The 16,948-nt window shown below is 41.5% G+C and overlaps 1 protein-coding gene across 3 annotated transcripts in view; it reads right to left on the reverse strand.

The window, feature by feature from the left end:
• LOC149323244 (choline transporter-like protein 1) overlaps positions 1-16,948 on the reverse strand; it is a 118,159-nt gene that overhangs the window by 21,419 nt on the left and 79,792 nt on the right. For all 3 annotated transcript variants that reach the window (XM_089488638.1, XM_089488639.1, XM_089488637.1), the window contains exons 8-10: positions 9,480-9,619; positions 5,036-5,222; positions 3,911-4,076 (exon numbers count right to left, since the gene is read on the reverse strand). In XM_089488638.1, the coding sequence (XP_089344764.1) occupies positions 3,911-4,076; positions 5,036-5,222; positions 9,480-9,619 (493 nt within the window). The remainder of the gene's footprint in view (positions 1-3,910; positions 4,077-5,035; positions 5,223-9,479; positions 9,620-16,948) is intronic.

Below are 16,948 nucleotides of genomic sequence, written 5' to 3' on the forward strand. Positions count from 1 at the left end.
GGGGAGCCTTTCCTGTCCTCCTCCTCCTCCGCAGAGGGCTGAGTTACAGAGGAGCCTTGCAGGGTGAGTGTTCACCTGTTCCCCTCTTCCTCCACTGCCTGGCCTATTTCTAAGGAGAAAGCCAGATGGCAAAGGAGCCTTGTAGGGTGAGCATTCACCCTTCCTCCTTCTCCTCTGTATGGCCCTCTCCTCGGGAGGAGGCCAAGTGGCGGACAAGCCCTGATATCATTCCACATCCCTGCAGGCCACCCAAAATGCTTTGGCAGGCCGCATGCAGCCCCTGGTCCATATGTTGTGCAGGCCTGCCCTAGGAGATTTGGGGGAAATTTTGTCATGTTTTGGCACACCCCATGCCATTTTAGAGCCCTGTTCTACAGGAAATGACAAGAAGATCAATTTCCATGTCAAAAAAAGGCCTTTCCTAGGCCTAAAATTGCTTTGGGGGAGGGGATAAACATGGCAAAATCATACCCACTACCCAATGAGCATTAAGGAACAGTTATTTTGGAGGGGAATCATTTTTCAAAAATTTTGGGAGAATGTTAGGCACTCTTTGGCCCACAAAACCCCATAAGGACACATGCCATCCATGTGCCACATTGTCCCTATCACTGGTTTAGACTAACCACAACAGATCCCCCACACACAAAAAGACAGGCAGGGCCATGTGTATTTGTGTCTATGAAAAATGTCTAAGCGAGTCTTACACATACTGATTGTTGCAGTACAGTCAGACCTCGTTATCTGTGGGGAATACACAGATGCTCCAGTCCAAAATCCAGAGATGCTCGAGCCCGCATTGTTCCCAGTGGCGGTGCAATCACACAGCTGCACCACCACTGGGGACAATGGAACTTTACCTAAATGGCAGACCAAGTGTGGCGGGTGAAGAAGGCCACCCCTGAGCCAGTCAGAGGGATCCCAGAATAGGCCTCATGCTCCAACCTCCTCCACTGCTGCCTCTTCCTCCTCCTCCTCCGCCACCTCAATGCACGCCTGCTGTCTGTGGATACTTGAATCCACAGATAGCAAGTCCATGGATATCGAGGGCCGACCAAACAAAGTACATACTATCTAATGGTAGCAAACTGAGACTAAAACACTGATTCCCAGATCTTAAATAACAGGAAACTGTGATTTAGTCTAACTGCAATAAAGTCATCACAGAAAGGAAGGAGCAGAGTGGCTAGGGGCCTTAATCTTTATCAGTAAGATAATTGGAAAGATCTTTAAACATTGTTTATGAAAAGTTTTCTCTGTTTAGAGTAATTCACACACCTTAAGATTCATTTCCCCCTAATTTTAGAGGCTTAGGTTTATTTGGTATATCCATTTCATAATTTATAAATGTGACACATCTCATGTGCAGCTACTTTTGGTCTTGGCTAATTAACAGAGAAATAATTGTTTTCCTTTATTAATGCAATCAACCCTTTGTATCCAGGGACATTCTGTTCCGGACTGCTGTGCAAATTCCACAAGATCCTGTGTGGGGCAAGGCCACCTGTGGATGTTCCAACCTGCAATCCAATTTTGTCCTGTTTTGGCATACCCCATGCCATTTTATCCCCAAGTCTCGTTCTCCTCAATGGCAGTGGAGCAATGTGCATGTGTTGCCATTGGTGAGAAAGGGCCAAGGCAATCTGTGACCACACATAGACAGACGGACACACACAATGCTAACACTGTCAGAGCCTGTACAAAAAAGTAACTTTTCTAAGCTCTAAATATTTTAGATGAGCCCTCAAAACGTATGTGTCAGAGGACAGCATAGAGCATGCAAAAACTATTCATTTTTAGACAGGTCGGTGAATTCATGTCAAGAGAGAGAAGACTATGGAACCTGACAGAAGCTAAGCCACGCCAAGGCATCAGAATGAACCCCCATTTCCTTTGGGGCTTAGGATGTTGCTTTCATCCGCTTCATTCACTCGGGAGCAGTCCACTTGCATGAGCAGCATAAGTCATGATGTGGGAGATTCAGAGATTGCAGAAGCTGTCTGACACATGCTGCTCTCACAAGTGTCAAAACTCACATAAACACTCTCTCTGGTGACCTCTGAAGATTCAGTTTAAGGGGGTACTAGGAGGAGAGTAAAAATTCTTCTTTGGGGGAAAACCTTTAATCTCCAAGAGCACTATGTTACATTTATTGTGTTTTTAGTATTTTAAATTCACCTATACTCAGAAGTTATTTGCTTGTTTGATTTTTTTCCTTTCACTCTTCAGTAATTTTTAAAATTCAGCATCACTGAATAATGAAGTATTTCCCCATCTGTAGTCTTACTTTCTCCCCAGCATGTGGCACAGAAAATTCTGACCACTTACACTACAGAAGCCAAGTTCATGGCTCTCACAGTCAGCCCCTATTAGAGTAGAAGGACTGAAGCAATAGAAACTTAGTAACTAACATTTATGTAAGTTCCATTGATTGAATAAATTTACCTATTCAAGAAGACAAGAAATTGAATTTGTGCATTATAAAAATTTTTTTAGAGTGCATCTAATTGGGAATTATACATAGAATGTAAAATAATATTATTTACCCAATATGAGGTCAATACTTGGCTTCCCCTCTACAGTTAATGTACCTGAGATGGGTAAGTGGGGCTAAGCTATCTCCATCCAGGTAACATTACAGCTGGCTTTCTTTGAATGATGATGCTGGCTCACCATAGACCATTAACCAGAACATTTAGAGCAGGGGTTGGGGAGTTCGTTAGCTTCCTATGGGACAGTGGAGGGTTGTATCCCCATATTTTAAGGGGGAAAATCACTAAAAAGGCCCTAGGGACCATGGGAAGCAACTTTGCCATGCCTGAGGAACTTTCTAAGCTGTTTTAGATCCAAATAGGGGTGGTGGCAGCCAAAAATGTCTCCCATGCCCCAAGAAGCATTGCAAAGAAAGGGGGGGGAGGAGGAGGACCATGAGAACTTTAAAATGAGCAGGGGGACACATGTCCCCACCTTCACTCCTCACCTAAAGGACTCACTGAATTGTATAGGGCTTATTTGTGAGAAGAAATACATAGGGTTTTCACTGTATGCTCTTTTCTTTTATATTTAAGATGAAGTGCAATAGAGAGACACACACACACTTGGTACTACCTGTACCTAGGAGTGTTTATTTCTTTCAAGAACAGTATTTTGGACTTTGATTACATGTAATCATATACTAAATATGGAGAACAGCCACACAAGACTTGCCAGCTCCAGTATTAACCAATATTCTATCTATTTAGAAACTGTCTCCTCAGTGAATGAAGGAGTGAGCTGTACTGGTGGCGCAGTGGTTAAATGCCTGTACTGCAGCCATTCACTCGAAACCACAAGGTTGCGAGTTCAAGACCAGCAAAGGGCCCAAGCTCGACTCAGGCTTGCATCCTTCCGAGGTCGCTAAAATGAGTACCCAGACTGTTGGGGGCAAATTAGCTTACTTGCTAATTTGCTTACTTGCTGTTCACCGCTATGATCTTTGGAATAGCGGTATATAAATAAAACAAATTATTATTATTATTATTACTGCAGTGTGGTAGACTTCAAAGACACAGCCATGTTAGTCTGGATCATCAAAGGGATCTTGTAGCACCTTTGAGACTGAGGAAGAAGTTGGTAGCACTAGCTTTCATAGACTTAAGACTGCTTCATCAGATGCATGACGAAGTAGACTTAAGTCTAGAAAAGCATATGCTACCAACTTCTTTCTGTCAGTTAGTCTCAAAGATGTTAACCAGATCCTTTTGTGAACCAGTGTGTAAGTTTAGCAATGTAGAGTCTTGCAAAATACACTAGTTGTAGTTTTGCCTTTCAGTATCATCTTACCACATTACACTATCTGCCCAAAACCCAGATACTTTTGAGATTTTAAAGACTAAGTCTCTCATGATTGAACTGTCTCAGAATCTCTTACCTTGTAAAATAATATGTCACAACAGCTCCTGCTACAGTCATCTGCTGACAGGCAAGGATGAATTCACTGATCCAAACTAACCCCACAACATGGTACCACCACATGTACCTCAGTGGGCCTGAAACTCGGAATTCCACAAAGCCCTGTTCATTTTTGACAGGGCTACCTAGAAGAAGAAATAAAGGAAAGGGAAGGAAGGCATTTAAAATATCTGTTCTACAAGAACATAGCATTTTAGATATTTAAATGTTACACAAACGTAGCACTGCAACACTGTATTCTTATTTTTTTAAAATAGCAAAACTTGTATCCTTCATGTCATTAAAAAAGAGCCCAGTTAACAAAACAAAAGTAAAATACAGTTGGCCCTTCTTATACATGGATTTTTTATACATGGATTAAAGCATACACGGTTTGAAAATGTTCAAAAAAAGTATAAATTTCCAATATCAAACCTTGATTTTCCATTTTTTATAAGGGACACCATTTTGCTATGTCATTATATTTAATGTGACTTGAGCATCCATGGATTTTGTTATCCATGGGGGATCTTGGAACCAAACCCCAGGGTATAACAAGGGTCCACTGTATTACAACAAATCAAAACATTTTAGATACTGCGAAGCAGGTAAAAACAGCCAGGATTTAAACAATTCATCATATTAAGCCCCCGCCCCCCACTCTACAAAAGCAAGCAGCGGAGATCAGAAATCTGGGGCCAAATTTACTTCCTTCAGGGCTGCTGCCAAACTGTAGAATTAATGTTGTTTGACACCATTTTAACTGTTGTGTCTCCATCCTATGGAATCCTGTAATTCGTAGTTTGTTGTAGCACCAGACCTCTGGAGAGGTTAAGTATCTCACAAACTTTAATTCCATAGCATTGAGCTATAGCAGTTAAAACAGTGTGAAAATGCATTAATTCTGCAGTGTAGATGCAGCTCAGGAAGGTATTCTATAATTATAGTGCCACATCCAGACACCCCTTTCTTGGATAGCCGCAAATGTGGAGGGCCAACTGCATGCTCTCAAGTCTGTTAAATTTCACTTATTTCCATAAACAAGATGACTACAACATTTTCCCAAGACTAAAGAAGTATAGCTTCTAAAATATGCAGGACATACCTGTGGTACCTAGGAAGAGCAAGACTGTGATCCAATAAATCCAGAATAGCATGAGAGCAAAAAAAGTCCAAAATGGCTGGAAGACGAGCAGTGGCAGGTGAATGAAGACCTTGCCAGCCACGTGGAACAAGGCAATTGTGAGAGCTACTCGTTTACGCATAACTAACATTATCAGCAGTAAAATAACCTGAAAAAGAAAAGAGATTCCACACCATATTTTAAGTTAATTTTATGTGCTGAACTCAAATGTGTTTCCTATCCATAGCTTCAAAGCCTTTTATGTATAGTATTCTTGGTGTCTGATTTTAGTACAAAATGTAGGCCTTCTCCTGGCTTCAATAGCCACCAACTAGCACAGTGGATATTCAGGGTGTTTCCACAGATTATTTGATTCTGGATTTACAACAGAGTACTGTATATATCTCAAGAAGACTTTCAGCCACATTTTCTTTATTATAGCTAAATCATAAACATTTTATCTATTTATACATGTTGTTTAAAAAAGGCACACAAAAATCATGATGTATTGAATCCTGTTGAGACACTAAAATCAATGAATCTCAAGTTTGCCATGTGTCAATATGACTCTAGCTAGATATCCACTGGTGACTTTGTCACATGCTATCAGCCTCAGGGGAAAGCAATGGGAAACCTCATCTGAACAAATTTTGCCTTAAGGTTTCCGTAAGTTGGAAATGACATGGAGGCACACCACAACAACAGATGTAATTCATTGTGGTAAAAGGTCTTCAGATTGGATATACAGCCCACCCTACATATCCACAGACTTGCCATCCATGGATTTGAGAATCTATGGATGGCAAGCCTGCCGGGGGAGGGGGGGAGGAGGAGGAGGCAGGGAAGATGAGGAGGGGGAAGAAGAGGAGGAGGAGGAAGGAAAAGGAGGAAAAGCGGTGGCAGCAGTGACGGGAGGGAGGAAGAAAAGGAGGAGAAAGGAGGAGGAGGCAGGGTAAGAGGAGGAGGAGGAGCCACAGTAGTGGTAATAAGAGGGTTGAAGAAGAGAAGAGAATGAGAAGGCAGGGAAGAGGAGGAAGATGAGGCAGCTCCTTGCTGCCATGAGAGTGGCGAGGAGGGCTTTGTGGCAGATGGGGTGGCGAAGTCCCATTGTCCCCTAAGGTGGTGAGGCCACATGGCTGCACCACCATGAGAACGGATCCCCCATGGATACCGAGGGCCCACTGTACCTTCAACTGAACTTTAACCCAAATCTTCCTTTTCTTGTTGTCTAAAAGGCAAATAATGTATATGAAATTAAACATGTATGACTGAATGAAATATTTCCAAAATAGATGTCAATGAATTTGTTGGTTAATATTCCTAACAGGCCTAACAAGAAGCATAGTTATTCCACTGAGTGGCTGAGACAGGGTTACCCTAAGGTAACCCCTAAGAGAATCAGGGGTTCCCAGCCTATGCTCTGTGGAGCCCTTAGGGCTCCAGGTTCACTTCCCAGGTGCTCCACGGCCACTCCAGGAAAATGAAAGAAATAAAACTTAGGGTATGCCTCTTAGAGGTTCCACTATAGAAACTAATTCTAAAAAGGGCTTCACAAGTCAAAAAGGCTGGGAACTCCTGTATTAACTAATTTTCAGATTAATGAAACTATACAAAGAATTATGTATCAGTAACTAGCCCAAAATCTCCATGGTAGAACATTTCAAGACAGAAATGTACCAGAAAGAGGAAAAAAATTAGGAGAGAGAAAAGATACTCAAGTAAAAGAGATGTTTCTTATGAGGACCAATTTAAAAAGTACTTTCGTAAGAAGATCTATTCAAAACCGAGTACAAAGGGTTAAATCCAATGTTACAATTCCCTAACTGAAAAGGAGGAGAGAGTTAATAGTCACAATTAATGTACATTTCACTGATTTTGAGTCTGATAATTCATATTTTGAGCTGTTTGGGCTAAACATTAGTCCAGCAAGTGTTTTTATTCTAGGCTGGACTAATGTTTATCCCAAACAGCTCAAAATACGAATTATCAGCCTCAAAACAACAAAACAAAACAAAAACAACCCAAAAACTGTGCTTAAATGAACAGCAATTTGGAACCCAATCCTGCACTGGACTACATGAAGAGAGGAAGGCTTTCATGGCACTAAGTGGCATCAGATTTTTTTCATACAGTATATCAAAACTAGTATTACAGTGGTCCCTTCCCTTATGCGGGGATCCATTCCGGATCCTCCAGCATAAAGGGAATTCCGCGTATGCTCAAGCCCCATTAAAATGACTGGGGCTCATGCATGCGGCGGCCTTTTAGCTAAGGTCAAATGTAGCTTGTGGGGGCAATTAGCTTACGCATTGTAAACCGCTTAGGGAGAGGTCAAGTGCACTGATATGCGGTACAGAAATGTACTTTCTATTGCTATCTATTGCTATTTGTGAGCAGGATTTGAACCTGCTCAACCCTGAAGTTCAGCTGGTGATCTTGAGGCAGTCATTTTCTCTCAAAACCATCTATATTACAGGACTGGTGCAAAGAAAAGGAAAGTCTACATACACACATATCCTTTCTGCTGCATATAAGCATTTAGAAAGTAGCATATTCCATATTACTATATGGAAAACTAGTTATTTGTACCATCCATTCAAACAGAAGGGCATTCTATTACTTTCCAGTTTTCCTCTATTTCTGATTAGATGTACAGCAAATAAAAAACTGTTCTCACCATGCTGAGGAACATTGTGAACAAACAAAATAAGCATTTCTGATTATTAAAATTTCAATATAACATTTTAAAGGCAATCCTCATTTATTTCTCCCCTCACACCTAAAGCCAAACTCCAGGACTGTCAATACTCTCTCTCCTTTGTCATTCTTGTGCTATCAAACAGACTGTGAGGGCCTGTACAGACAGGCCAAAATAAAGCTGCTTCGGGCCACTTCGGAAGTATGCTGTTTAAATGATGCATGCGTCCTAAGAGGCTGCAAGCTGCGCCAAAGCTATGCTCCAGTCCAAAGGACTGGAGCACAGCTTTGGCACAGCTTCTGGCCTCTTAAGATGTGTGTGTCATTTAAACAGCATACCTCCAAAGTGACCCAAAGCAGTTTTATTTTGGCCTGTCTGTTCACGTCCTGAATTATGGTGCTCTAATCATAGAGTTTTCTTGGCAAGATCTGTTCAGATGAGATTTGTCATTGCCTTCCTCTATGGCAGAGTGAGTGTAGCTTACCCAAGATCACACATACTTCCATGACTCATAATGGATGAGTCTCTCAGAGTCCTAGTTCAACACTCAAATCATTATACCATGCTGGCTCCTACATAAAAGGTAAAGGTTCTCCCTAGACAAGAATGTCTAGTCATGACAGACTGTAGGTGGCGGTGCTTATGTCTGTTACTAAGCTGAGGGAGCCAGTGTTGTCAAAGTTGACTTTGTGGTCACGTGGCCAGCATGATTGTACAGAATGCTGTTACCTTCCCACCAAAGTGCTATCTATTTATCTACTTGCACTTTTACATGCTTTTGAATTACTAGGCTGGCAGAAGCTTCTACATGCAAACAATTAAAAAAGAAGTACCATATATACTTGACTATACGTTGACATATATAAGTGAAAGGTAGGTTTTGGGGCCAATATTATGTATTTTTATATGACCCAAGGATAAGTCAAGGGTGAAATTTAAGGGCATGTAAAACAAGGATGCAAAGGATATCCTGTTTGCTCTTCCTCCTTCTTTTCAGCCTGGCTATCCCCTTGAGGCATCTAGGCTGGGAAGAGGGTCCAAGGATCAGTGTTCACTCTTCCTACTTCTTCCTAGCCTCCTTCCCAGCGTTTGCTCTTCCTCCTCTTCCCAGCCTGACTGCCCCCTTGGGAGGCATCCAGGCTAGAGAGACTCAGGGAGACTCAGGGGACAACCACTTGCTATCCTCCTTCTTCCCAGCATAGCTACCGCCTCCGGAAGCATCTAGGCTGGGAAGAGAGTCCAAGGATGAGTGCTTGCTCTTCCTCCTTCTTCCCAGCTTGGTTGCCCCTTCCAGAGGCAGCCCGCTTTGAAGAGGCTTGGAGCGCGAACACTCACTCTTCCTCCTTCTTTCCAGCCTGACTGCCCCCTTGGGAGGCAGCCAGGCTGAGAAGGAGCCTATTAGCATATTGATCCATATATAAGTTGATCCAGGTTTTTGGGGTCAATTTTTTGGCATAAAATTTTCAACTTATACATAAGTATAAACAGTAACACCCGAGATGCATGAATAGAATTTCCTACATGGGTTAAAAAAAAGTATATACCTTTGTACTGCATCACATGTATTCATTGTACAGGTACAAGAAAGCCATAATCTGCAGCTATTTCATAATGTTTGTTCATTTTGTAAAAGCAAAATAATGTGGCAAACTTTGCTTTCTATTCTCTCCTATGAAAATATGTTTCATACAAGAAGCAGTCCATGCTCCATATCCATTAAATACTTACTGTGAAGACTGTAGCTGCAATGGCATAGATCAGGAGGGCCTGGCGATTGTCTTTGGCTATTTGAAGTTGATAAACAGTAAGTGTGTCACTTGGAGACTTCTGCTGTTTAGCATACAGCCACCACAATACTCCTGTGCCACCTATGTCCATGCAGAAAAAGAAATAGTGTATTTGCAGTTGCAAGAGATATGCATAGCATGTTCAAGAAAACATCACTGCTTTGGCTCAGATGATACTGAGATGTACCTATCATATTGCAACATAAAATGTCAAGTTGAAATGGTACTCGGTCTTGTCAACAAGAAAACAACTGAGGAGGGCTTACCTCTACAAGACATCTCAAAAATGTATTTCTGTTCTAAAATCAGATGAAATTAAGGAATTCCAGGCGAAACAGTCAACAGACGGAAATATGCTGAACAGCAACATTACCAGAATCTGAACTGGTACATCACACTGCCACAATATTCTCACATTTCCATGGCTTGAGATCAGCAAATGATCCTCTGCTTTGTATTCCATCTTTTACAGCGAGAACTAGGATGAACATTGTTTCTGCTGTGATGATTACTGGAGCAACAGTTTGTCCCCAGTCCCAAATACATTTTTGTATTCTGTTTGTATTCTGTTCAGTGAATATTTTCTGTTTCTCAGGCATTGGCATCATTTTAAGCAGGAGGGAGCTATGTTAAATAGTGTGCCCTTGCTATCCAGAACGAAGCCCCCATGGATAGTAAAAAACATGGGACCTTAAGTCCCATTCATCTCAATGGGCATGTGCTCCCATTTGTGCCGCCACGTATAGTGCCCATTCCAAAAGCCAGGGCTTGCCATATGCGGATGGCAAGCCCACACTTAGAGCTGGCGCACTGTGCTTCATTCTATTTTAATTATGGTTTATATGAATTTTTGTGTGCTCTGTTGAGTACATTCTGTATGTTTGGAAATCAACTCAGAAATTCTGTAAGTCAGTACCATTTTCTGTGGTGAAGTCAACCCACCAAGATATCCTGAGTTGGGAAGACTTTTCTCCTTTCCTGTACTAACACAAGCTATAGGAAAATGGCTGTTGGAGAGTGGGAACTACTATTCCTGAGATTCACCGCTGTAAAGTACCTGTCCTTTCTCCAACATAATTAACAAAGGCCTAATGTAAAAATCATTATGCAAGTGAGGCTTTGCTACAATTGCTCTCTGCTGTGTATCAATACAATTAGAGTAAGCTCAATCAATATCACTTTTGAAATGTCACAGCTTTTAATGTTGTTTTTCTGTAATTTCCTTCCCCACAACTTTTGTACTTTTATACTCTATGAGGTGTTATTCCCTTACTTAATCCGTGAGAAGTCATTCTGGAGTGTAAACACTGCCAATGCTTTGACTTTTTATTTTTCACCCTTATAATTAGTTATATCTTTATTTAGCCTAATAAAGCCTTAAGCCCTGATAATGACCAAACAGATATTCTTACTAAGGGCATAACTTTTAATCATTCTCAGTGTTACAATGATTGCAAATCATTTGTTCCCAATACAGAATGTTTAAAAGATGTAAAAATAATCAAGTGAAGCATTAGTTTCCCCACACTCTTTCTTAACCAGCAGGAAATGTAACTTCACCCTTCTAGCAGTAAGCAGTCATTTTCAATTATGAACTAGTGGGTGAATGTCTGGCAAAAATGGTCTTCCTTTCTTTTTAATTCCTAAATTAAAACACAGCTTTACCCACTGCTTATTCCTTGATCTCAACTCAGGCAGATAATCCATTTTAGTTACATATACAGAGAACATTTGGACAAATGTGGTCTTAGCACAGGGAGACTAAATTGTGATTAAGCAATCGGAGTAGGCTCCATGATAATGCTTTCTTTTTCCCAACATGCCCTTTCTGAAGCATTTTTCTTAGCCTTCTGCCCTAACTGTGGTTAATCAACACATTAGCATCAATATTAAGTGTGAACTGGGCCAACCAAAATCCTCCCTTAATGTGAAATTAATGAGGACTCTGTCATCTTAAAGTCCTCTTGCCTCTGATTTGCTTAAATAGTCTTCTTGTTGTGTGGCTTAATATCGTTTCTGACTTATGGCAACTCTATCATGTGGTTTTCTTGGCAAGATTTTTCAGAGGGGGTTTGCATTTGCCTTCCTCAAGAGCACTCTAAAAGAAGGTAGGCGAATCAGCTACCTAGTTTAATAGTCTTGCCTGAGACTGCAGAACTGACAATGAATCTGACTCTTCCCCTGATGTTTGTTCTTCCCCTTCTTTGGCTCATCCATTATTTCCTGCTGGATTTCATTCACCAAGGGATCTTCCATGTTTACAACTGACCAGACTGTACTGGGCTTTTGAAACCACTACGGTAAACATCATATCTTATTCAAGAAGCCACACTACATCTGTGCACTCGCTGGTGCTCCCCAGGTCATTCATGGCAGCAGCTGATGTTTGTTCAATAGTTATAGTTTCCCTACTGCATAAAAGAACATCATTATTTTTTTTCTCCTTCACTAGTCATAAATCAGTCAATACTTGAAAGGGGGGGGGTTAAGGAGGGTTTTATTTTTTATTTTTGTCTGTTCATGTGTTTTTAGATTACTAGGTACAGTCTTGCAAATATCTCATATACAAACATCCAGTCCAGACAACAGAGGGACTTATTTTACACAAATAACCTGTTTACTAGCTTCTCTTCTTGCCCCTCCTCTGTAAATACCTTCTGTTTAAAAGCAAAATATGCACTTCAGCACCTGAGAAATGAAGCCCAAAGGCTAGAAGTAAATAATAAAAAGAGGAAGTGAAAAGTATTTGACATAAGATTTGCCAATTTTGAAAAATGACATAGGACAGGAGAAGGCAGTAATACAAATTTATTTTCTTTAATACGAATTTATTTATAACCCGCCCAATCACATGGAATCCGGGCGGGTTACAACAATAGAAGAGTACAATATAATACAACACAATTCAAACAACATCAAAAGAATGCATTACAAATAAATAAAGGTCATAATTATTCCCTTCCCTCCCCAGCACAACTCCACTCTGCTAATATTAAATAAATTAAAACAAAATACAAACATATCATAATACTAAAATAAAAAGGAAGAAAGTATGAAAAAAAGAAAAATACAAATTACAAAATACATAACATAATAATAGTTAAAGTATAACATAGCATATAATCAGCTAACAATAATCGACTCTAGCTAGAAGGGGAAAAAATATATATACTAAATACAGTGGACCCCTGCCTTACGCAGAGGATCCATTCCAGACCCCCTCCGCGTAAGGCGAATCCCACCTATGCTCGAGCCCCATTCATTTGAATGGGGCTCGTGTGCACAGTAGCTTGGCGGCGCAGCTGTGCGCACCATGGGCATGCGCCTCATTCATTTGAATGGGACACACTGCCCCACGCGCTCCCCACAGCTTGAGTGTGTACGCTCAAGTCTGCATATAATGCGGGCGCACTGTATCAAGCAACAATAATATAGTTATAACAAGAACTATAGTCCATATACCCTCACAGACATTATAAAATACAATTCCTCATAATTAATAAAAAAAAACAACTATAATTAGTTCAAGGCTCAAGAGAAAGTCAAACTTAGTTTCCACGTCTGCCTGCCTCACAGTGGACTTCCATGGGAATGCAGATGTAAATGTCCACATTCCTTTATTCGGGTGATGGCGAGGTGATTCTAGAGGAGGCGTTGAGAGTACTAAAATCTGGTTATGGGTCTCCTTAGGGCCACATACAAGGCCCTTGTTGGTGCTGGACTAGGAGCAAAACTTCAGGAACATATTCTCCTCTCCAGGTTGATGATAAGTCTCAGTATCTCTCCACCGCATGTAATGAAACATGTAATTAATCGACGTTGGAATGATCATCAGCTTAGAAGACTTTTAAAGGTTCTTATGCAAATGACTGGTGGGCAGGTATATTCCTAGCTATTTGTAATAAAAGTTAAATGCAAACTGGAAGAGACTGTTGGCTGTGTACCCTGTTATGGGTCTATTTATTGACTATAACTGACTAGGTACCGTTGGAAACTGGATAATGGACTACATGACTTCTTGGCCTGGTCCAGCAGGGCTATTCTTAGGGGCTATTCGGACTACCTTTTACCCCAGTTCAGAAACTGGATTAAAAGCAAGAAGTTCATACTGGCACTGGTTCTTTTACATTCAAATCTGAGGCTTGCACATCCGTTCAGGTGCAAATCCCCCTTGGTGTGCATCTTTTGAAAGCTGTGTTTTTCCTGTATCTTTTAAGAAAAACCAGGTGGCGGCTCATGTGAACTTGGTCCCGGTCATGATCCGGTCAAGTTCAGGGGAGGAATTAGGTCAGAGGGAGGGCAGAGGGTGGAACATGCCTCCCCTATCGCAGGCAGCTTTCTTTCTTTTTTTGTAATGTTATTTTTGACAGACTATGCAAATAGTTCCACAGGTTGATAGATATTAACAGAATGTATCTGCTTGTGCTACATTTCCCTTTCATTTGCTTGCTGCCGGCATGGCACCTCACTTTGTAAGTGGCTTTTTAAAAATTATTTTTCGTGTGTGTGTGACAGAATATGCAAATGTGTTTCCTTTTAAATTTGGCAAATTGATACAATGTGTGAATGCTTTTGCTATATATGTATATGTAAGGCATTCTGGGGTCGCAAAGCAAGAGGATGCAGAGATGGCATTCTGAGGTGAGGATAGATGGCATTTTGGGGTGGAAAATGGAGGCAGAGCAAGGGCATCCAAAGAGGAGAGAAGGATAGATGGTATCTGGAGGTTGAAAACGGAGGCAGAGCAAAGAGATCCAAGGGGAGGGAAGGATAGATGGCATTTTGGGGTTGAAAACGGAGGCAGAGTGAGGAGATCCAAAGAGGAGAGAAGGACAGATGGCTTTTTGGGATGGATCATGAAGGTAGAGAAAGGAGATCCAAAGAGGAGGGAAGGCTAGATGGCATTTTGGGGTGGAAAACGGAGGCAGAGCAAGGAGATCCAAAGAGGAGGGAAGGCTATTTTCTGCTGGGAAACCCCTGACCCTGGGAGATTTCTCATTTGCATTTGTTGAGTCTTTATCTTGCTATCTTTCAGGACTGGTAGTCAAACCTTGTTTACTTTAAGGGATTCCTCTTTCCTGTTGAAATTGTCCAGGTGTTTGTGGATTTCAATGGCTTCCCTGTGCATCCTGACATGGTAGTGGTTGGCATGGTGCAGAATTTCAGTGTTTTCAAACAGTATTTTATGCCCAGGATGGTTTGTGGCATGTTCTGCTACTGCTCATTTTTCTGGCTGGCCCAGTCTGCAATGTCTCTCGTGTTCCTTGATTCTTGTTTGCACACTGCGTTTGGTGGTCCCTATGCAGACTTTTCTGCAGCTGCATGATATGCGATAAACTCCTGCAGCTGTGAGAGGGTCTCTCTGGTCCTTGGCTGAGCGAAGCATTTGCTGGATTTTCTTCATCGGTTTGTAAACCATTTGCAGGTTATGCTTCCTCACCACTTTACCTATTCTGTCTGTGACTCCTTTGATGTATGGTAAAAATACCTTCCCTTTGGGTGGCTGCTTGTCTTCACTCCTCTGGGGTTTTCTGGGCCTGACAGCCCTTCTGATGTCTGGGCTTGAATAACCATTAGCCTGTAGAGCCCGGTCTAGATGCTTCAGTTCATCTTCCAAGAAGTGGGGTTCGCAGGGTTTTGATTGTGCTTCTTTTTTGTCCTGGGTGATGGCTGGAGTTCTTGTGCAGGTATCGGTCTGTATGTGTGGGTTTTCAGTATACTGTGTGACCCAAACGTAGGTTCGGTTTGTGGATGACTAGGACATCCAAGAATGACAGTGCTCCTTCCTTTTCTTTTTCCATAGTGAATTGGAAGTTGGGGTGGATGTTGTTCAGACAGTTAACAACACAGCCAGATCTTCTCCATGGCTCCAAATGACGAAAGTGTCATCCACGTATCGGAACCAAGTTGTGGGCTTTTTCGGTGCTGTTTCCAGGGCTTGCTTTTCAAAGTGTTCCATGTAACTATCACCAGGCTTAGAGGGCTTCCCATTGCTACCCCATCTCTCTGTTCGTAGAATCCATTGTCCAACTGGAAAGAGCTTGTGGTAAGGCAATGTTCGAACAGGGCTGTGATGTCTTCTGGAAAAATCTGCCGGATGAGTATCATGGTGTCCATTATGGGGACTTTGGTGAACATGGAAACCACATCAAAGCTGATTAATATGCCTCCAGGTTTTAGTTCAAGGTTCTTGATTTTTCCTGTGAAGTGAGCCGAGTCCTTGATGTAGTCGGGGGTCTGCCCTATGTGGGTTTGTAATTGTGTGGCCAGAAATCTGGCCAAGCCATATGTGGGGGATGCAATAGCACTCACTATGGGTCGGAGTGGAATGGAATCCTTGTGGATCTTGGGAATTCCATAGAGTCTTGGTGGGCGAGCCTCAGATTTGCACAAACTCTGTCTTGTAGTTGGCTGAATTGAGGAGTTTTTGATAAGGGTGTTCATTTTTCTGGTGATTTTGCTGGTTGGGTCTTGTTTCAGCTTTTTGTATATTGTAGGATCCAGGAGTTCCTTGATTTTTTGTTTGTATTGTTCTGTATCCATGACATTAATCCTCTTGTGCAGACCCTCAAACCCTGAGGACTGCCATTAGCAACAAACAATATACATGCAAATCACTCCTGCCTTTCCAGGTCACACAGTATATATAGCCAAGTCCTTTCCAGGCAAACATTCTCTGAAGATATCAGCCACAGATGCTGGCGAAACGTCAGGAAGAAACTCTGCTAGAACATGGCCACATAGCCCAAAAAACCCACAAAAAACTATGGATGCCAGCCATGAAAGCCTTCAACTTCACATGAGTTTGGGAACTTGGTCTCTAAAAGGTTTTCCATCACTGTCCTAGAGATTAACTGCCAATTTGAAAGCCATGTCTTGCTAGTCAGCATTGCATCTATGTCAAAATACGTTTTGTGAGAAAAATGAAAGATAAATGAAGTGCTGTACTCTTACCCCTGGAGAGTGGGTTTTCAGAAGTCCAGCCGTATTTATGTGAATTCTCACGCAAATAAACATCACTGTTAGAAAAATGTGATGAAAGTCACAGTGTGTAGATCTTAGCTCAAACAGCATGTACTGCAGAATGCAAAACATGCCACAAGGATACTCATCTCCATGGCAAGTGTAATATGTAAAATGGCTTTTAGTGCCATAGGGAGACTCCTTATAATACAGCCCCATGTCAGATGATGGGTCAGGTGAACTCACTGCTGTCCTTTAATAACTTCTATTTAACAACTGTCATTAGGATGGTCTCTAAAGACAAACCTTTAAACAAGAATGAAGAGAGCTGGTCCTCCCTTCACTACATTTTCATGATCACATGATTAGAAAAACATTGGATCTTAAAATTGTCAAGCAGAAGGCTTTTTCTCACTAATTTCAGTTTCTGTAAAGTAAGAAAAAAGC

Source organism: Sceloporus occidentalis, unplaced genomic scaffold (assembly GCF_023333645.1).
Source record: "Sceloporus occidentalis isolate IW3139 unplaced genomic scaffold, rSceOcc1.0.p SCAF_1, whole genome shotgun sequence".
Classification (NCBI taxonomy): Eukaryota; Metazoa; Chordata; class Lepidosauria; order Squamata; family Phrynosomatidae; genus Sceloporus; species Sceloporus occidentalis.